A 19,543-nucleotide genomic window follows, 5' to 3' on the forward strand; every position below is an offset into this window, starting at 1 on the left:
TTTAACACCATCTCCATGACAACCAGCTAATTAATCGCTATCGGCCTGGCTTTGGTCCTCTTCAGTGAACTGATACTCCCCAGCTTTATTTCACGTATCTTCTGGGTTTTCTATGAAGGTCATTTGTTTAGTGACAGTATTTCTTTGGGAAAAGCAGCATTTTAATACAAGCAACAACTTTTTTTAAAAACAGCTCAATCTTACCTGTGATTTCCTCTTAGTTTTGCTTCCCGCACACTAATAGGGAATTTTTAAGTTTGGTTTGTTTGTTTTTTTTTTTTTTTTTTTTTTTTTTGTTTGTTTGTTTGTTTGTTTTGTTTGTTTTTTTGTTTTGTTTTGTTTTTTTTTCTGTTGTTGTTTTTGTTTTGGTTTTTTTTGTTTGTTTGTTTGTTTGTTTTTTGTTTTTCTTTTTTGCTTTTCCTGATATTTCCATTTTTCTTTTGGGCGTAAGTGTCCATTATGCGTATTATGACTATGACCACATTGCAGTACAGGTATTCCCAAGTTGTTTGGATATAAGTGGTGTAATAAGTAGGAGAAATCAATCCCCAGCAGTGTGATATTTAGGGTGGGCTAAGAGCTCAGTTATTTTCTTTACTTCTTGGGACAGATTTACAGGTCTGAGCCTCTGTAGATGCACTGCTGTAAGTATTTGTGTTTGCTCGTGTAAAGCCATCACTCTACTATCCTGCAAAGTTTCTGCAATGTTAGAGGTACTTTGAATCAATCAAGATACTTGCCATGGTTACTGCATCATTTTTTAAATTTATAAATATGTTTAGTAGGCCTGGTAATTGTATTACTGTTGCAAGTAATTGCAAGCTTTCCCCAATGATAACAGTCTTCAGCCTGTGAACTGTAAAAACATAATGTCTATAGATGGTCAGACCAGTTGCTCATATAGCTCAGTGTCCTGTCTTTCCTACCAGCCACTCATAGCAGATATCTGCGATAGACTGTAGGGACAGGGCAAGGATGGGATGGTGCAGGATATTTACCCCAGAACATTTTCCCAATCTTCAAATGTCTGGCTAAAGGAGTTAAAGGCTTGCAAGTTGTAAAAAGAAGAATGAAAGATGAGGCTGGGAAATAACAATAATTCTCTATTCTGAACATTTCTTGTGGTTTTAGGTTGCATTTTCTTTCTGGATGACTATTCACTGCCTCTTACAAATTATATATGCTTTATACTTATGTGCTTACTATGGGAGGAAAGTGAAAGCAGCTGAATATATCCCTCGTTCCTGCAGTCTCCTTTTCACTGATGCATGTTTAGTTCAAATTTTTGTGTTTTGCCATCATGTCTCATGGATGTATTAATTGTTTGAAGTTATTCCATATATTTACACTTTGGGTACCATATTTTTGCAAACAGTCTGCAGGACACCTCAATTATCTCATGTAGTACTTATGGGAGATAGATATTGATGTTCAGGTGCAGGTGTGATCTCCATTGAAGATTAAAGTAGTAGCCTAAAAGGATTGTCAAGAGATTTGTGTAGAAAAGCAAGAGAAAAATCTGTGATTTTACTGAATGTTTTATATATTGTTGAAAGTACAGAAATGAATATAACATACTGTTATGCTGGTTTTAAGGTGTACATAAAACTATAAAGAAATCAAAAACGTTGTGGCAACTCCCTTATTTTTCTTCATAACTAGCAAGCCAACAAAACAGATTCAGAAGGGCAAGGTGCACTGGGAGTGGCTGGAAATAGTTTTAGTTTCCTTCGTAAGCTGATTTTTTTTTTTTTTTTTTTTTTTTAATCACTTTGTGGGCCTCCTGGAAGAAGTTACAATTGAAGATAATAGGTGTGTATATTTTACATAATAAATGACTGGAGAAATTAATCTAAGCAGATGTTTAGTACTTGGGATTTGCAAGAAGTAAAGTGGGGAAAGGAAACTTGCACCAAAACCAAAACTGAACTGAGAGAAGTTAGACTGCAAAAGTGACCTTGAAAATGGGAAACATGTTCTTTGTGGTGTTAGATTATGTCTATTCTGGAGCATTGCCTTTCAGCTACTTATTTCACAGTGTGATATATTTAGAATAACATATTAATGATTTATTTTTTGTTTGTTTGTTTGTTTGTTTGTTTTGTTTGTTCATACATGACGTGCTGCTGAACTGGTACATATGCAGATTGCTGTGTTCACTGTATCCTGGCTTGCTTGTTCTGTGAATTTCTCACCCTCTGTAACATTGTTCTGGGACAAGCATCCTGTGGCATCTGCACATCGGAGGCCTGCTGCTGTTGCTGTGGGGACGAGATGGGGGATGACTGTAACTGCCCGTGTGATATGGACTGTGGCATAATGGACGCATGTTGTGAATCTTCAGATTGCTTGGAGATCTGCATGGAATGCTGTGGGATCTGCTTCCCATCATGAAATATTTATCCCTTTTTATTTTATTCTCTTTAAAACTGGAGATCTTTTCTTTAAATACATTTGAAGAAAGGCAAGGTAAGATTTTCACACAACCAACTGGTATTGCACTGTTAATTCCCTATATATAAGTATTTTTTTTAAAAGCAATCCTCAAATCTGTATTCTAACACAAATTGTATAGTTTTGTATGTGAAACTCAAGCTACATTCCAGCTTCCTTTTGGCTTTGCAAATGGAAGATTTTATTGAAAACGAATTATAGGCCTGATACTACAGGCTGTATGAGGGCAAAATTGCCATTTGAATTGAGTGACAGGTTTTGGTCAGAGAAAAGACTACAGGGCAAAGCCTTAAGTATTTGCCTTTACCTACTTTAATGTTTAAACGCTCGAATGCCTCCATGCATAATATGCCTTTACAGGCATTCTGAAAAGCAAAATGTCTTTATTTCAGTCTCTTTGGTTTGAAAGCAACTTTGCTCTTTAATTTTAAACTTAATTCAAAAGTCAGCATCAGCAATCTACTGTTAGTTTTGCTACAGTGGTCACATTGGCAATATTTCTTTTGTTTGGAGTATCTCATTTGTTCGAGAGAGATTCCTGATATTTTCCACTGTCAGTATTGATACTATGGGAAGATTTGGCAAACTAAAGTCAATTTAAGTTTTGCCATGGACTAAAGTACCAAGATTTCGTTGTTATCAATCAAGACAGAACAGAAAACTTATATTTTACTCCAGTACTAATATTACTTGAAATGCTTCTTTTTAGAAAGAGACTTTGGAAATCTGTGTAGACATGAAATATACCCTTAGACTAATAGACTTACTAATAGACTAACAAATCGTCAACATTTGGATATAAAAGAGAAATTATCAGAAGTTAACTCAAGGATCTAAACCTGTACATTAAGTGGCCCTGTCAGTGTTTGTGGCTTTAGAGACAGTGTCACATAGCTTAGTATTTATTTCTTCACAGATTGAGAAAGATCCACAGAGGGTGGCAGAATTTAAACAGGGTATAAAGACCAAATTAAAACTGACTTGTTCAAGGAATTCTGTCACTGAATGCAAAAAGCAAATGCAATAATGTTAATTCACAGATATGTTTTAAGAGTTATTTTTAAGTAACTGTGTAAAAAAAGGACATTTAAAAAATGTATGATATCCTTTAAAAATAAAGGGGTTGGGATTTAAAATGTTTGAATAACACAGTTATGATCCAGTGGGCAACTTTCTCCCTATATTACTATTAAGGTTTTCTGAGAAATATCTCTCTTTGTCATTGTAATTGTGAAGTTAGTTTGGTCCAACACATAAAGAGGTTTATGGCATTCCCATATTTAGGGAATAATGGTACCCATTTTCTTTACTATCTGCTAGTTTCTCCACTCCGTGTCTGTAGCTCATTAACTTTTCTGTGTAAACCACCTACACGTCTTGTTCTCACATACTTAAACTTTCCTATCTACTTTCCAGATTTCCCATTTGTAGATTGTTGGATCTTGTAAATTTAGGCCTTGTTACAAGAGTCATTGATAGCCAATAGCATATTTCTGTTGAGTGAATTGACCATAAATGTCTCTTTCCACTGTAGTGAATTCAGTTTATGCAAATGTGACAAACTAAAGATCACAGGAGTGTGAAGCTTAGTCAACAAATGGTCTGATACTAACCAAAGCTTCTCCCTGTGAACACTGACTAGTAGTGCCTACTACTGCAAGTTCTCACTGAAGGTAACGTAGCTGAATCCTCAACTATACTAGGGAGCTGAGGGGTGTTATGTTTTGCCTTAACATTTGCAATATTGTGGTCTATTCTGATGCAATGCAGATTTACTCAGAGGGTTTCTTATCTGTTTTTTGATAGTTATTACAAGAATTGATTATTATCATATTTGGGTTTTTTTCGCATATATTGGGCCAGATTCAGATCTGTGTTGCATAAAGTGAGTGCATTTCCATTAATGTCAGAATTTTCCATTGGTTTAGCTCCAGCAAGAGAGCACAAAGATATTATGGTAATAGGCAGGCTAATAAGGAATCATATAGTTAAATTGATAAATTCCCTGAGCTCAGAATCAGGCCCATGGGGCTCAATTATGACTCCTAAAAGTCTGAACCACATTGGGAAGGGGGAAGAGGTGCCTTGGTTGAGTGGCAGTGCCTGGAGGCATTTTGCCTTTGTAAGGCATAATGCCTCTGGGGAAATTGGGGGCATCACAGTGAGCACTGGGACTCGATGCACCTTGGAAAAAGTCTAGACAGTGTTTCGCCCATTGTAGGTCTATGGTTGACATTGTGGTGGTGGGGTCATGCTCTCTGGGGCTAGGCAGCACCATGAGCTGTCCTTCCTTGTGTCCTTCTGGTCACAGAGATGTGAATTATGGCTATTTCTTGTCTGATTGTGCTTTTGGAGACAGGGAAGAGGACTTCCAGTCTCTTGTCCTGCTCCAATGTCCAACAGCCCTGCCAGAGCAATTCTAGTTTTGTGCTCGGAAAATTGCACATTTGCATATCAAGCTTTTAGTGAATACTGGATGTTAGTAAAAATTACTTTTACCACAGGATATAGTTTTAAGAAAAAGAAAATACCAATCTAGGGAGTCTTTTTTCTGTGTAAAAGTTTATCGATACAGTTTGCTCTGCACAAACCCTTGTTTCTACTTACAGTAACTTAGAGGTTTTTTTGATTTATTGAAATTATGAAAACTTGGGAAATGTATTTACTATTAGGAATTTACTGCCAGTACTGTTAAAATACAAAAAATAATTACAAGAACTTTGTTCATGCACATATGCGTATGTGTACAGACTCTCTCTTACACACACACACACACACACACACATATGAAGATATATTATTTCTTTGCCCACTTTATTTGTGAAGTACTAGGAATTGAAAATAGTGTTTATTAACCCTCATAGTGATTAGAAGTATCAATGTATTACAGACAACTGAAAAAAAAAATAAAAATTGTGTGATTTGTTTGACATTTAAATGTAATCTGCTACTGTTTGTCATAGAGATATTAGCACTTTCATAAATGTATCTTTGTAGCAGAGAATATTAGTATGTAGTTTAAGGAATTCCTTTTTATATTTATATTCTTAAATTCCGTTCTGTAATTTTCACTCTATAGGCAATCTTGTAAGTACCTTGTGTAATTAAAACAAGCAGAATTAGAAGGAGTCAAATGTGAAAATATAGTTTAAATAAAATTAAAACATCAGAACATAACTGTCTATTTTATAATACTTCTTGTGAACCTGTACAGTGTTTCAGTATATAGTTCTGCAAACTGGTCCATTTGAAAAAATGGTAACTTGCTATTTGTATTTTATATCAACTGGATGTGCTATTCTCAAACACTATTTTGAAATAAAGATCTTTATTTTGAAACTTTGGGACATCTTCTTCTTCTAATCTTGCCCTGTTATTTTTCTGGATGATAATTTTGTGTCTTATTTATGTTTTTCTGTTATAACACTTCCTGAAGGCTTTGGCCTCTGGGTGAAGTGCACAGAGGGTGAGCCAGGGTACTTGAGTTGTCTTACAGGTGGAGCTAAACCAACTTGGGCGCTACAAGCTGTTCTAGCATGAATCTCCAACAGTGAAAGAGCTCATCATTAAGAGAACAAATTCATTTCTTAGTGAAATTGTGCTAATAAGGTGGAATTCCAGTAATGGTTAAATTTCATCAAAATGAAAATTGTTTTGATATGTATACAGCAACAGTCTTAAGTTTTCTAAAAGCAAGCTGAACAACAGTGTACTTGTTTCATAGTATTGCGGCAGACATATTAAGGGCTAATGGCCTATGTGGCCTATGAAATAAAGGCTTACAGACAGTACCACTATCTTAAAGTAAGGTATGTTTTTAAAATCAGTTAGTTTAAACACAGACTGTTTCAACTGTGATTTAAGCAAAGATTTTTTTTCATGTTGGCTTAAGATGAGTGTGAACATACTTATGCTACTTTAAAACTGCAGAAACTGCATGTCTACAGTCTTTTGCACTATTTTTTTCTATGTCTATTTTAAATCTATTGAGCGTTCTACCATGTCTGTGTATACATGGGCCCTTAGGGAGTCTAAAAAAATTCCGATACCTCTCTTCTGGGTGTTACAAAGATAAGATGTTAGAACTGACAGAAATTGTGCTTCAGTGTGTACCATGAAGTCTTGCTGTTGATACCGTGACTGTGTGCCAAAATAATTGGTTGTGTAAGAGTACTAATAAATGCATAAGCAAATAACATAATTTGAGACTTACTATAGGTGTTCTAGCCAGTATCCATAAAACATTATATTTCTAGAAAAAAATGGCTTCTGTGAAGAAGGATTAGGAACATTTGGGAGCTTTTGGATTGAATAATGACTCTATTTCATCCATAGTACTCATGTTAATAACAGTTTTTGGAGATTAGTGAATCATTGTTTTTCTAATCTTCTAAATTAGAAGCTTTTCTGAGCTATTCACAGATTTTTCAAAAATTGTCTTGGTGATTGCAATAGTTGATGTATGTTCTTGGAGAGCAATGCCAATTGTATTGATATATTACAGTAAAGCTCCTTTTGTCAGCAGTCTTGTAACTTTCTGAAAGGCAACAAATATATCATAGAATGAATCATAGAATGAATCATATATCTGAAATCTTAGTCTTGGCCTCAAAATTAAATTAAAGATTAGAGAAATATCTCTCAGGTATCTTGTCTCTGTCCCTTTCTCGGTCTATATATGGGTGCATACACCATATGTTGGAAGACTTTGGGTAGTATTGATGGTGACAGTAGTAGCTCTAGAATTCTACAGGCATTAATCTTACACTTTTCCTACCTTTTAACATTTCTGCTAGTTCTCAGCACTTTCAAAGACAGCAGGGGGACTTTAACTCAATTTTAGCATCAGGATATTGGAAGACGTTCAATAAAAATAATACCCTGCACCCACTTCCATAATGCACTTGTTCATTGTGCTCAGTATACTCGAATGTGAAGTTGGTTGCTTGTACAAAATTCAACCTCCTCATAAGCAATTGCATATACTATTTACCAGTGATGTGGTGCTAGTGACATATGAGAATGGCCTTTCTCCTCTTTAGAAGTCTTTGATATGATGGGCTATTTCTGCAATAGTTAGAGAAATTTCTCTGAATTACTATTCTGCAAAATAGGCAGATGTTGAGTTGGATTAGGTGATCTTAATCTCTATATGTTTTTTAGTATATCAGTTCACCTCACTTCATTTAATAAAACACTACATAAAATCCTGTTTGCCTCCTTCTTGTATGCATATTGTAGCCATTGTTAGTACATTACCATTCAGTACTCTTAAAAATGGGATGTTAGATGAAAGATTGTATAATACTTTTTGTACCTTTAATAGTATCTTACTAATTTTTATTCTGATATGCATATGCTATTTTAACTGACAAAATACTCCACTATAATTGAGGCTCTTTATATCATCTCAGTAGGGTATGTAATTGGTGCCCAAGCACTATACAATTCCTCTTCAATCAGTGGTGTAAGCTTCTGCAATTTGTCTCATCTCCAAGTTGCATGAAGTGACCACACTGTGAATACGCTGTACGCCAACTTGTCTATGTTTCACATTACAGTCTTTTTCTACAGTGCCTACCTTTGTTTCTTTAACTTTATCACAAGGTGTTTTGTTTTGTTTTGTTGGTTGGGGTTTGTTTTTTGGGGTTTTGTTTGTTTGTTTGTTTTTTGGGGTTTGATTTTTTTTTTTTTTAATCTTTGTTGTTCGAAGAGAACAGAAAAGGCTTTTATTATGGAGGTCTAGGACAATACCAAGACATATTTTACACTGTAAATTATTTCTTCATCTTTTCTGTGTTTACTGCTGTATGCAACTTCTAGTCGAACAAACTTGTGAAAGAAATATCTTTGGAAGTTTGGAATATATCTAAGTAACTGTAGCTCAACAGTGGTTTATATTTGAATATATGCAGTTCAAAATGTATTGATTCTGTCTTGCTCCTTGAAATAAAGAACCGAAAGTTCTGTCAAGATGGACTCTGCAGAGTCTTGAAAACTGACAATCTTCAGAATACTTCTAGTCACAAGAATAAGACTAGCACTTCAGTTTAGTAAATTTCATAGTGGCATATATAAGATAGTTTTTAGATACTGTGCTCCTTTCAGTTACTGAAGACTAATAAGAACAAGCTGGGAAAAAGAAGTGTATTCAACAACATGAGTTTGCTTTCCTCCCTAGGAAAAGCAACTCCATTTGTCTGTTTCCTCATGTGAGGAGGAGACACCTTGATTACATATTTAAAGTAGACTAACAGCAGTGGTTTAGAATCCACAATAACTTCAAGGTCATTACAAGTAGCGCGTGAAGGAGAAAGGGAAACGCAATGTGAGGATTCCACTAGTGTTGACAACTGCTGTCTCTGAATCAGTAATCTGCTTTGCAACTACCAAGCTTTCATGGGGTTAAGTTTAAGAAAATTAAGGTATCCATGACTGAAATTTCATGTTCAGTCTTGTATCTTCAGAAAGAATAATTAGACATATTTACACAGTTACATTTTGGTAAACTATTGTGCCAGCTTAACTGTAACACATATTCTGGTAAAAGTACATTAAACAGCAATCCAAAAGCAATTTAGCTGCTGAAGGCATTATTTTCTCTCTAATTATTCACAAATTAATGAATAAAATTAGATTCCAATCACTGAAAAAATGAAGCAATGGTGAGAATCAGAACTACAGATTAGTTAAAGCTATGCAATGCATAACAGAATTAAAGCTTTCTTTTATTCAAATTCAATGCTTAAAAAAGAACAAATCCATCATCTTGAAATTTGACTTGTAGCTTGACATTAAAAATAATATGAGTAGAATTTTCAGTGGGGTAAGCACAAAACTAGTTCAAGTAGTGTCACTCTCAATTAATGTACTCAGGTGGTGTGCCCATTAAAATTCCCACTTGTGGGTTCAGCTCTCTATGCAAATGGGGTCATTACCTGGAGAATTTAATTGGGTATGACACTGGGAGTAGGAATTTTCCTTTCAAAATAAACCTACTTGCACACATTTTCACTAGAAATTTGATTGTTACATATACTTCATATTGTTTGGCTCTATAAATATTTACCAAAATTGAGAATGTCTTCACTTATTTATTTTTTTACAGGTGATTCATAATGCATCAAAATGATTTTTAAATTGTTCCATGTATTGCATATGCAAGTTTTGTTACAAAAACCTGTGATGAAAATGTATTTTTTGGTGTTAAAATGATATTTTTACATGTTTCACATCCTTTAAAGGTGATATTATTTTTTATATCATCTGAAAGCAGAACTGTAATATTTTTGTTGTGTATGTTCATGTAAATGAAAAAGGCTATATCGTACTGAATTTGTATCTCACACATTGTTTGGGAAGGACAAAAATACACTGTGTTTCTGAGTAATGCTAACTTCCAACATTTTCTGGAAATTACTTTGTAGAATTATTGTTATAAATAGGTCTAATACTTAAAAATATTAATTCCAAAATGAACACATAAATATTGTGGGAATGCAGAAGTACATGGTTAGAAGGAACTTCTAGACAACTTCTAGTTCAGCAGTCTAAGCTGAAACTGTCTAAAAACATTTTATTGAAAACCTCTTATGAAGGGAATTGTGGACACTCTAGAGATAGTTGGTACCAGCTCTACAGTAGTCTTACAGATAGAAAGCTTTTTTCTAACATCCCATTTAATCTTATTTTCATTTCCACAAGTAAGACTGATGTATCTATGTTCTATTCTCAGTGGATGTGTAGAACAATCACCATTTTCTTGTCATAACCTTTCATATATTAACCTTTCATATAGTTTGTGTACTTCTGCCTAGTTTTCTCTTACCTAGTCCAAAGAAATCCAGTTCAGTTTCTTCAACTCGCCTTCTTCAGTACAACATTCATTTCAGGCATTATAGACTGTGTGAGCTGTGCTTCTGATTTCAAAGTATCACAAGACTGAGGGAATAACTTGTGAAGGGATTTTCTCTGCTAATGACAAACATAGGTGTTGGACGGTGCATTGAGGTAAAAAGTATATTCATGTCAATAACATGCATGGATTTCTGTGGCAAGAAAGTTGATGGTATTTCAGTTGCACCTTAACTTCTGGAAATAAAACAGTCCGAAGAGGCAACATTATGATCTACATGAACACTTAGAAGATTTTCATGGGATTTGTAGAACACTTATTAAAATTACTAGGGTGGAGACCTGTCAGTGTTGTATTAGCAAACAGAGAAAATGAATCTACCATGTCATTAAAGCTTATCTCTGTTTGTTACTTCTGTATTTTGCTCTATCACAGCTTCTGCTTCTTGTCATTCATGTTCAGCACTCTCTTTATTAATCCAACACACTCTATGTTTTCACTGAAACCTCCTGTCCAGTTCTTTTGGCTCTCATTGATTTTTTTAATGCCTAATGCATATTTATCTATGAAAAAAACTGCTTCTACTGAAGAGTGGTGTTTTGCTTGTTACACTTACCTGCAACTTTGTGGTAACCTCACAATATAGTTTTAAGACCTTACGTGAGAGTGGATTTTAACATAAACAAAATGCATTTCAAAAGGTTGATGCTACCTTACTACTCTTCATGTTCAAAAATGGTAATTTAGTATTTGGGGAAAGCTCATTTTATTCTTAGGGAAAATCATTGGAAGCCTGATCTGGAAATAATGACAAATTAAACTATGGAAATAGTGCTAATGCATGTCAATATAACTTTATGGGAAATACTTCTCGATTATTATTCACTAATGAGAATAAAAGTTTGGCTGATAAAAATAATTGTATAGCCATAATGTACATGTGTTCTTAACACATTTGACTTAGGACTTATATGACATCCTGATTTGCAAGATTATACTTTAATATGTGCAGATGATGTAGACTGAAACTGAGTAACTGATAGGTCTCAAAAAGCAGTTGTCAAATGAAATAATTTTTAAAAGGATGATATTAGAGAGGCTCTGCAGAAATTGGTGCTGTGCCTGACACTATTCAACATTTTCATCAATGATCTAGAAGCATTTCTAGCAGAATTTGTAGATGAATCAGTAGTCGATGGAACAGTAAATTAAATACCTACCTTGTTACAAGGTGCTTACTTAGAGCATTCTGGACCTGGTAGGATGGACTTCTGAGAAAATGATTTTCCATTTTATGAAAGAGAAAGGTATTATTTACAATTGACTTCACAGAAAAAGTATTAATTTAAAATGGTTTGAAAGGGCTTGAGGATCATGATGAAGAAGGTACTCTAACAGTGGGTTCCGGCTGAAATGCTGTGGCCTTTCATGGTGACTTTTTGATTTTTAAATGGGTAATGCAGAGAGTGGAAGCAGGGAAGATTGTGTACTTAGGAAACCAGTTTCAGAACACCACTTTCTGACCTTTGTGTTTTGAAAAACAAATAGTCCAAAACAGACCCACAGAAATGACTTAGAGACACACAATTGCTTTTAATTGCAGAGCTTATTCTACTCAGTTTATCCAGAAGAAGCCTGAGATGTGACTTCATCGCACTGTACCAATATCTTCACAGGCACAAATTTCTGTGTTCTGAAGCTTTTCTTATTCCACCAGAGAGATGCAGAAAGAGCTAAAATCTAATGCCAAACAAAAATTGATGTCCAATTTTTTACCTGAATGTAACTGTGAAGATAATAGTGAGTAGAACAAACTACCAAATCCAGCATTTGATTACCCACCTCCTGATGGTCCTAATGTACAACTGAATGCTTTTCTGAAAGATATGCTTACCTTTAAAAGGCTGTGTGTGTATATGCATACATGTATACACACATACATCATATATAGACTATATATATACATATAAAATCAATAAATGTTGAACTGGATGGAATTCTATTTCCTTTCATATTAGAGAGGTTAGATGAGGTGGAGCAGTAATACTGCATGGATTTGTTGTCTAGTGACAGTAATAGATTATTTTAATCATTTGAATGGAGTTTGTAGAATTCTTACTTTTGTCAAACATTAAAAAGAATAGAAGGAAATGTTTTCTCATAAAACTTTCATTGGCATAATATCTATATATTCTAGGTGTATAAGAAAAATGGCAGTATTCTGGGCTGCTTGTCACCTCTGTTCAGAGAAATCATCTAATGAGGAAATGAAGTTTTCTGACCTGTGCTCTGCAAGTAAGATATGTGCATCAGATAAAGCAGGGACAGGTCTCCTGGGTCTATGAGGTGATTTATTCCTTAACTGTCTTCCTGTAACAGGTTCTACAACATCTCTGTGGATTGGGGTTTTATTTGGTGGGGTTTTTTTAGTTTCTTTCCTTACCCCTACTGGTGGGAGCATGAGAAGTACCAGTATATGTGTCTAATCTATTGAAAAGGACTTGAAATGGTGATTTTTTTTCACTACTGCACCATCTCCATTACACAAAGATGTACGTCCTCTCCCACAGTAGCTGTCTGAGATAAGGTGCTGGTCACAGATGTTTCTCATACCAACATTCAAACATGGTGAATGTGGGTTATAGTTGTGGACTAATAATTCAAATAAAGATTAATTTCTATTGCAAAAAAATGTAAAACACATTAAATGTTAATTTCAAGGACAAAGCTAAATTGAAGTCCTTAAGAAAATACTTTAAATTGGATGAATTACCTGTAAAACAAACATCATAGATAAAAAGTGAATTTACTTAATATCAAAAAGTTAATAAAATGGGCTGTGAAAGGAAGATGAGCAGCAGTGTTAAGATAAATAGCCCACTCACATTGAAATAAAACATAAAAGTTCATCTGTGATCTAGAAGTTTATGGAAAATTTACAAGACAAAAGGCATTCCGGTGTATTAAACAAAGGACCACTGGGATTTATGTGTTGTGAATTGTCAGTAGGCTCGTGATAACCACTACAAATCTACTCTGAAATGTTAAAAGAGCAAAAATATAGAGCTAGAAGGTCCAATTCCTCTGTGCCAGGGAAAAGAAGTGAGTACTGGGTTTTTTTTGTATGCTATTCTTCCACATGTTGCAGTGCAGAAATTATAGAGCAGGTGGAAAGGTCAGGTGTGTGTAGAGACTTTACTGCATATTTCACTTCCCTGCTCCTTAGCTAGATGTTAATACAATGCTGTGTTACACTGATTCAGCAATAGTTTTGCATTCCCCTACTCAAGGAGATATTTAACTCACAAACTATACCATTAGGTTTATTTATTTATTTATTTCCCTCAGGCTACTTCCTCAGTTCTGTGGTGTTCTTGAGGGAGTGGAATGATAAAATGAAAATTGACTCCTATGGAAATCATGACTAGTTTGTTAGAATGCATTGTGAGACATACGGGGATTTCTCTGATGACAGAAATGAATTTTCCCCTTTTCTTAGCCTGGTTTCCAGAGAGAAAAGGTCTTAACAACCCACTGTGATGTATATGCTTGCATGTGTGTTTGTCCATTTTCTTATTCCCTACTAATAAGTTTTAAGCCTGTTGGTCCCATTTAAACCAAGTGAAAAATTAGTGCAATTAAAAATAAAAAAAGTAACAAAGGAGAGTGGGCCTACTCTTACCCAAATGAGGGGGCACATGCAGAATTTACTCAGCTCTTATAAGCTGTCAGAGAATCCACAGAAGGGAGACTTACTAAAAATGTTTAATTGTGGAAAACCCTACACCTGAAGTTCACATTTTATTAAATGCAAGGGAATCAAGTTGAGAGACTGAAATCACACAAATGAAAATTAATTTTACTACTCACGGAATGAGTTCTTTTGTGTGATTTAAGCTTGACTTCTGTGAATATGAATAGTTTAAATTACTTTCAAAATAAATCCTATTTCTTTGTCTCTTGTTTTGTAATGTTTGTTTTTGGAAAAGTTATGGTAGTCCCCTCTAATGACCCAGGGTTTTTTTCCCACCAGATAGCTTTCTAAATCTGTTGTTCCACAGTAGCCTTCAGGAAGAAAACTAGAAATGACTGGAAAAATAAATTGATAGTGGCTAAGAAAAAAAGTTTAAAGGGTTGAAAAATAAACTGTTTTTATTAGCACATACGATTGTTTATTTTCTTTTTACCAATAACAACTTCTGTCTGAAGACTAAATTTTTGAAATTTGAATTCCATATAACATGCTGAAGCAACTTTTTTCAATAAAAAACTTTCTAATGAAAAATTAAATAATATACTGCATAATTGTGCTCCCAGTTAGCATTAATAAAGTATTATATGTGTAATTTTTACAACTAGAAGTAGCACTGTGGTTGTCACATTTTACTGTACACATAGCTTGATTGTTGCAGAGTAGACATCTGCCAGAAACATTTCAGTTTAGCATGATGAATTTACTGTAACCCTGTCAAAAATCACGTAACAATGCCAAAGCATCGCTTTGAATATAGGTTGGAAAACAGAAATAAGTGTGTTGTGGAAGGTTTTTAAATTCTCTCAGAATCCAGTCATTACTAGTGTTACGGCTGGGCACGTAGGAACGCTGCTACTCCATGGGGGATTCCAGGGAAGTGAACATTACTTACTTAATCAGGGTAGTGAAAAGCAAGATCCTGTTGACTGTAGATGCCCTGAGTAGGCTATCAGCGCCCCAGTGAGGATGCTGGGTCACAAAGGGCAGGCAATTTGCACAAAAGTGTAAAGACTTTTTGAAGCCTTTTGTTACAATTAAAATGGGACAGACACAATTTGTTTGCGATGTCTTCTGTGCTGACTGTATTTCAGATGCTTGATTTTTTACTAATTATGTATGAAACACTGTGTGCAGTGCTGCTTGGGTTAATATGCTTGTTGGAGCCTTGTGTCTGAATTTTTTGGGCCTAATTCTGAGTTCAGATAAACAATAGAAGAGACAATCAGGGAAAGCGCATGCTGTTTGGAGGCTGAAAGGTAATTCTCTAGGATCCTGACATTTCAAGAAATAGTGTATTAAGAAAGGTAAGTACTCCTGCATCTTTGATAAAAGAGTCATCAGTGTAGTATGAGGTTTAATTAAATGTAGGATATTTCACTTTTTTCTCAGGTTAGATCTTTTCATATCTTGTGGAGGCCAAAGGTGTTCTAGCGTATTCCAAATAGAAGATAAGATCTGATCCTGAGAGGTAACTAAAACACCACATTTGTATGTTTTATAAAACTATTATTTATGAAAGGGAATTACAAATGTGCATCTGCATCTGCATGGGCCTGCTGTCTGCCTACCTGTATGAGTATTACCATAGCCTTCAGGTAAATCCTGGAATTAAGGAGATCGTATCAATACGTAGTCTTCTTTAATGGACTTTTAAACCATAAACAACAGAACTGATTGCTCCCATGTAGGTACAATTAGTGTAAATGATTATTTCCTGATATTAATATATTGAACAACAGACATGAATTATTTCTTCTATTATCATTTTCTATTGTTAAGATGATTTCAAACACTGTGTATAAAGGTCTGACAGCAGAATAGGAGTCTGCTATGGCATGGGGACTTCTGCCTTTGCTGATTTGTATAAAAAAACTTCACCATTGAAACAAATCTTAAGTGGAGGGACCTGCATCTCCCTCTTCTTTTCCCTTCTCAGTAATATGCCTCACAGTGCTGGGACAGATGATGTCAGGTAACTTGAGAGCCAAAAAACCCAAAGCCAAACCAAAACTAAACGAAAACTCTCAAAACCTCCTGAGAGGTGATAGCCTGGAAAACTGGAAACCATGTTCAAAAACAGCCAAAGGGAGAATTCTTTTGTTTCTTCAGAGAGCTTTGATGAGGTATGTGGTAAAGCACCTGTCCTGTGAACTTTCATTTCAACATCTACAATCACTGAATTTATCTCTATAAAATATATTGCTATGTGACTGTAAATGTTAATATTTGTACATGCACATGAGGTCCTCTCTCACTAAATATTCTTTCTTGGAGTGTTCATGGCTCACATCCTACTCTGCCCTGCTCCTGTGAAAAGCCCAATGTGCTGGCAGACTGACAACACACCCTATTCTGCTACAGCTGAGTTAGGGCCGATGCACACATTCCACACAGAGCTGCCTGACAAATTGAATCAGCCACTCTAAGTGATTTTGCCTGTTTCAGAGTACTGGGGAACTCAAAGGGCATCAAGTCAAATTACACATTGATCGCAGATTGCCCTGTAGCTTTTGCACACAGAAGGAATCACATACAACACTTAGAAGATTAGTGGAAGAGACTACATCAGTGGAATATCACATGTAAGAGTGTAGAAACTGGACTTCTCTGGATGGCAGTAACATTGCAAGTCTAGCCATCCAGGAAAGAGCAAAATTTATGTTGATGTTCGCTTCCCAAATGGCATGGTCATAGACTTCATCATCCCTTCTGTATACCTTGTAATTCCCACTTTAGCCATACCATAATTCTCGTTTGGTTTGGGGTTATTTTATCTTGTCCAAATATACAAAATGTCAGAATCTCACAAATTAGAGTGGTGTCTAGATTTGTTTTATATAGAAATACAAATCCATATGTACTAATGTTTATCAACAGCTATATATTACAATATCTTTACCTATGGAGATCACTGATTTACTGCTATATGATCTACAGCCATTTCGAGTTTGGATGACAGACCACTAGTTGGGTCCCTGGAAACACAGTTTTTAATTTCAAGCTTTTGTTTGGAACCACAGAGGCTAAATGCTTCCTTAAAAAGCAGTAGCAAAAATAACTTAAAAGAAAAAGTCAAGAAAACAAAGATTCTCATATGAACTGTCTATTCTAATAGCTGACATTTAAAAGACAATACAACATACTGAATGAGTTACAGTGATATGCCAGGCATCAGCACAAAGGCTTATCTTTATTTCATCATCAATGCTTATACTAGCTGAGGCCTCCTCCTTCTCCTTATTATGCTGATGAGAAAATTTTGCGCCAACTCACAGTGCTTCTCAGAGGAGTGTCATAAGTATTACTAAAATAACTTAAATAAGTCTTTGTGTACTGGATCTCAGTTTATTGATCAGTAATGTATGTAGAATAGGATCAGGTTTACCACAGATGTCTCTGTTTCAGCTTTTCTGAATGGTCTTCGAAGTCATTTAGTCCACTAAATGATCGTGAAGATTTCTGATTTCTGTCTGTTGGCAGGTAGATTTCTTATTTGTTCCGTGTTTTCTTCCAGCTAGTTATTAAAAGCACTAATAACATTTTTCTCAATTTTGTTTCTATTTCTAAAAAAACAGTTGCTTCATTTCTATTCTTGGTGTTCTCTCTTACAGTCATAGACCTGGTAAACACACCAAGAAAACATGTTCTGTCACTTCTATTAACAAAGTTTGCCAGTCAAAGAGAGATGACAGGAAATGAAACTGAGGAATTTGTATTATTGTGTATGTACAAACTTAAGGGTTGCTTCCTGTCACATTCTGTGTTTTGGACACAGCATTTACTTCTCTCACCTAAAGCTTACTACTCAGTCATCATAAAAATTTGGGGAAGAATATGCTTCTCCAAACTCTTCCTAACACAATTTCTGTTTGTTTGCTTATGCTGAAAACTTTTTTGTTTGGTTGATTGTTTCAGTGAATTCCTTCCACCAAGGGAAATAAAAAATACATTTTTAGTAGCTTTCTTTACCAGATATGGAGGTGGTTTGGATTCAAAGACTGATAAGCTTTTGGCTGGACTTAAAAATCTACTGCATCTGTTGTTTAAGGTCAAATGTCTCAGTAAAATCTCTCCATAGAAGTGACTTGTTAGCTTGCACTTTTATCAGGTCCCTTCTGCATTTTTTTTCCCCAGATTTCCTGATTTCAGAAATGACAATGATGGTATTTGAGTTTTCTGGGAATTTCTGCACTGCGATGCAAGTTGTGAACAGAGTTTTTTTCTAGTTCTGCTTCTGGGCTCCCTCTGATCTTTGTAATGTATAGTGCAGTGCTGTCTTCCCTAGGCACTTATAATTTTCTTAACTTGTTCTTCTGTTCCTCGTACAGGGGTAGCTTGTGGAGCTATGCAAGGGAATCACTCACAATACTAGCTAAACTGCAGAAAAGCATTTATAAAGATTCCACAGAAATGAAGAATTATGAACATTTGTCTTTTTTTAAGCTCAAAATGAGGAAAAATTAGGATCCCAAAAGCATCCATAAAGCCTTCCACCTTGACATGCCAAACCAACACATAAGTACAAAAGTTCTACCCATTATACATGCAACGTCCTTCTGTAGGAACTGCTTTGCTTAGGACATTATTAAGGTCATAACAAGTAAACAGAAAGGTTGTTAGACCAAAGCCAAGCATTTGTTGATAAACATGTATTTTGAAAACCTGAACACCTTTTCTGTCCTCCCTCTCCCTGCATACACCAGCAAATCATCTCCCTTCATGCAAAGCAGATACACAACAGGAGTAAATTACTGTTGTCCCTGGAACAAAAGATATTTAATTTTTGAATAAACATCTAATTGTGTTTTTTTTCTTCAGTTTTTCAGTTATTGGTCCTATACGAATTGTTGAATTTGATCCTCTCTTTTAAAGTTGTTTGGAGTTTTGTTCCCTGCCTCAAATCAGAGTTGTGGATGCTGGAGCTCCTGTGGCCCAGGTGACCTGCCTTCTCATGGGGTTTACAGCATGCATTTGAGCAACTGGCACTGAGAGAAAACCTACTGCTGCATATCTTCTTCTCCCACTTTGGCTTCCTTGGTACATGTGCTTGTAAATATTTGTTTGTTATGTTGTTTTGATTTCTTGTTGTAGTTACTTTGGGCCTGATCCAGTGTTTAAGCAGTTTTCCAGCAAGAAAGCGATATTCAAAGAGATTACCAAAGAGATAATATTTCATCTTGAAAAGTAACCAATGCTCATCCTGAAGTATTTGAATCATATGCTTGTGGACACAAAAGACTGTGTGCAGAAGAAACTTATACTACTATGTCTGTCTGCAGGTCTGTCTCCATAAGCTTGGTCATAAAGTGATTATTCACTTTGCTTTCTGCTTAATACTAAGCATTTTTTACTTGCCATGGAATTCGAAGATCCTAGTACTGAACCTGCAACTTGTTTTGCTGTTTATGTCCCATAGTGTTCTGTTTATATAATAGACTGTCTTAACTTGGTAGGATCAAATTGGCTGATGCTTCTAGAAG

General features: G+C 35.2%; 1 protein-coding gene across 5 annotated transcripts in view; it reads left to right on the forward strand.

The window, feature by feature from the left end:
- The window catches only part of MDFIC (MyoD family inhibitor domain containing), a 51,601-nt gene extending 45,808 nt beyond the window's left edge, over positions 1-5,793 (forward strand). For all 5 annotated transcript variants that reach the window (XM_042792114.1, XM_032998763.2, XM_032998761.2 and 2 more), the window contains one exon: positions 2,147-5,793. In XM_042792114.1, coding sequence (XP_042648048.1) covers positions 2,147-2,394 — 248 coding nt within the window. In that variant the 3' untranslated portion in view covers positions 2,395-5,793. The remainder of the gene's footprint in view (positions 1-2,146) is intronic.
- The last annotated feature ends 13,750 nt before the right edge of the window (positions 5,794-19,543 follow it).

Source organism: Tyto alba, unplaced genomic scaffold (assembly GCF_018691265.1).
Source record: "Tyto alba isolate M040663 unplaced genomic scaffold, T.alba_DEE_v4.0 Super-Scaffold_2, whole genome shotgun sequence".
Taxonomy (NCBI): Eukaryota; Metazoa; Chordata; class Aves; order Strigiformes; family Tytonidae; genus Tyto; species Tyto alba.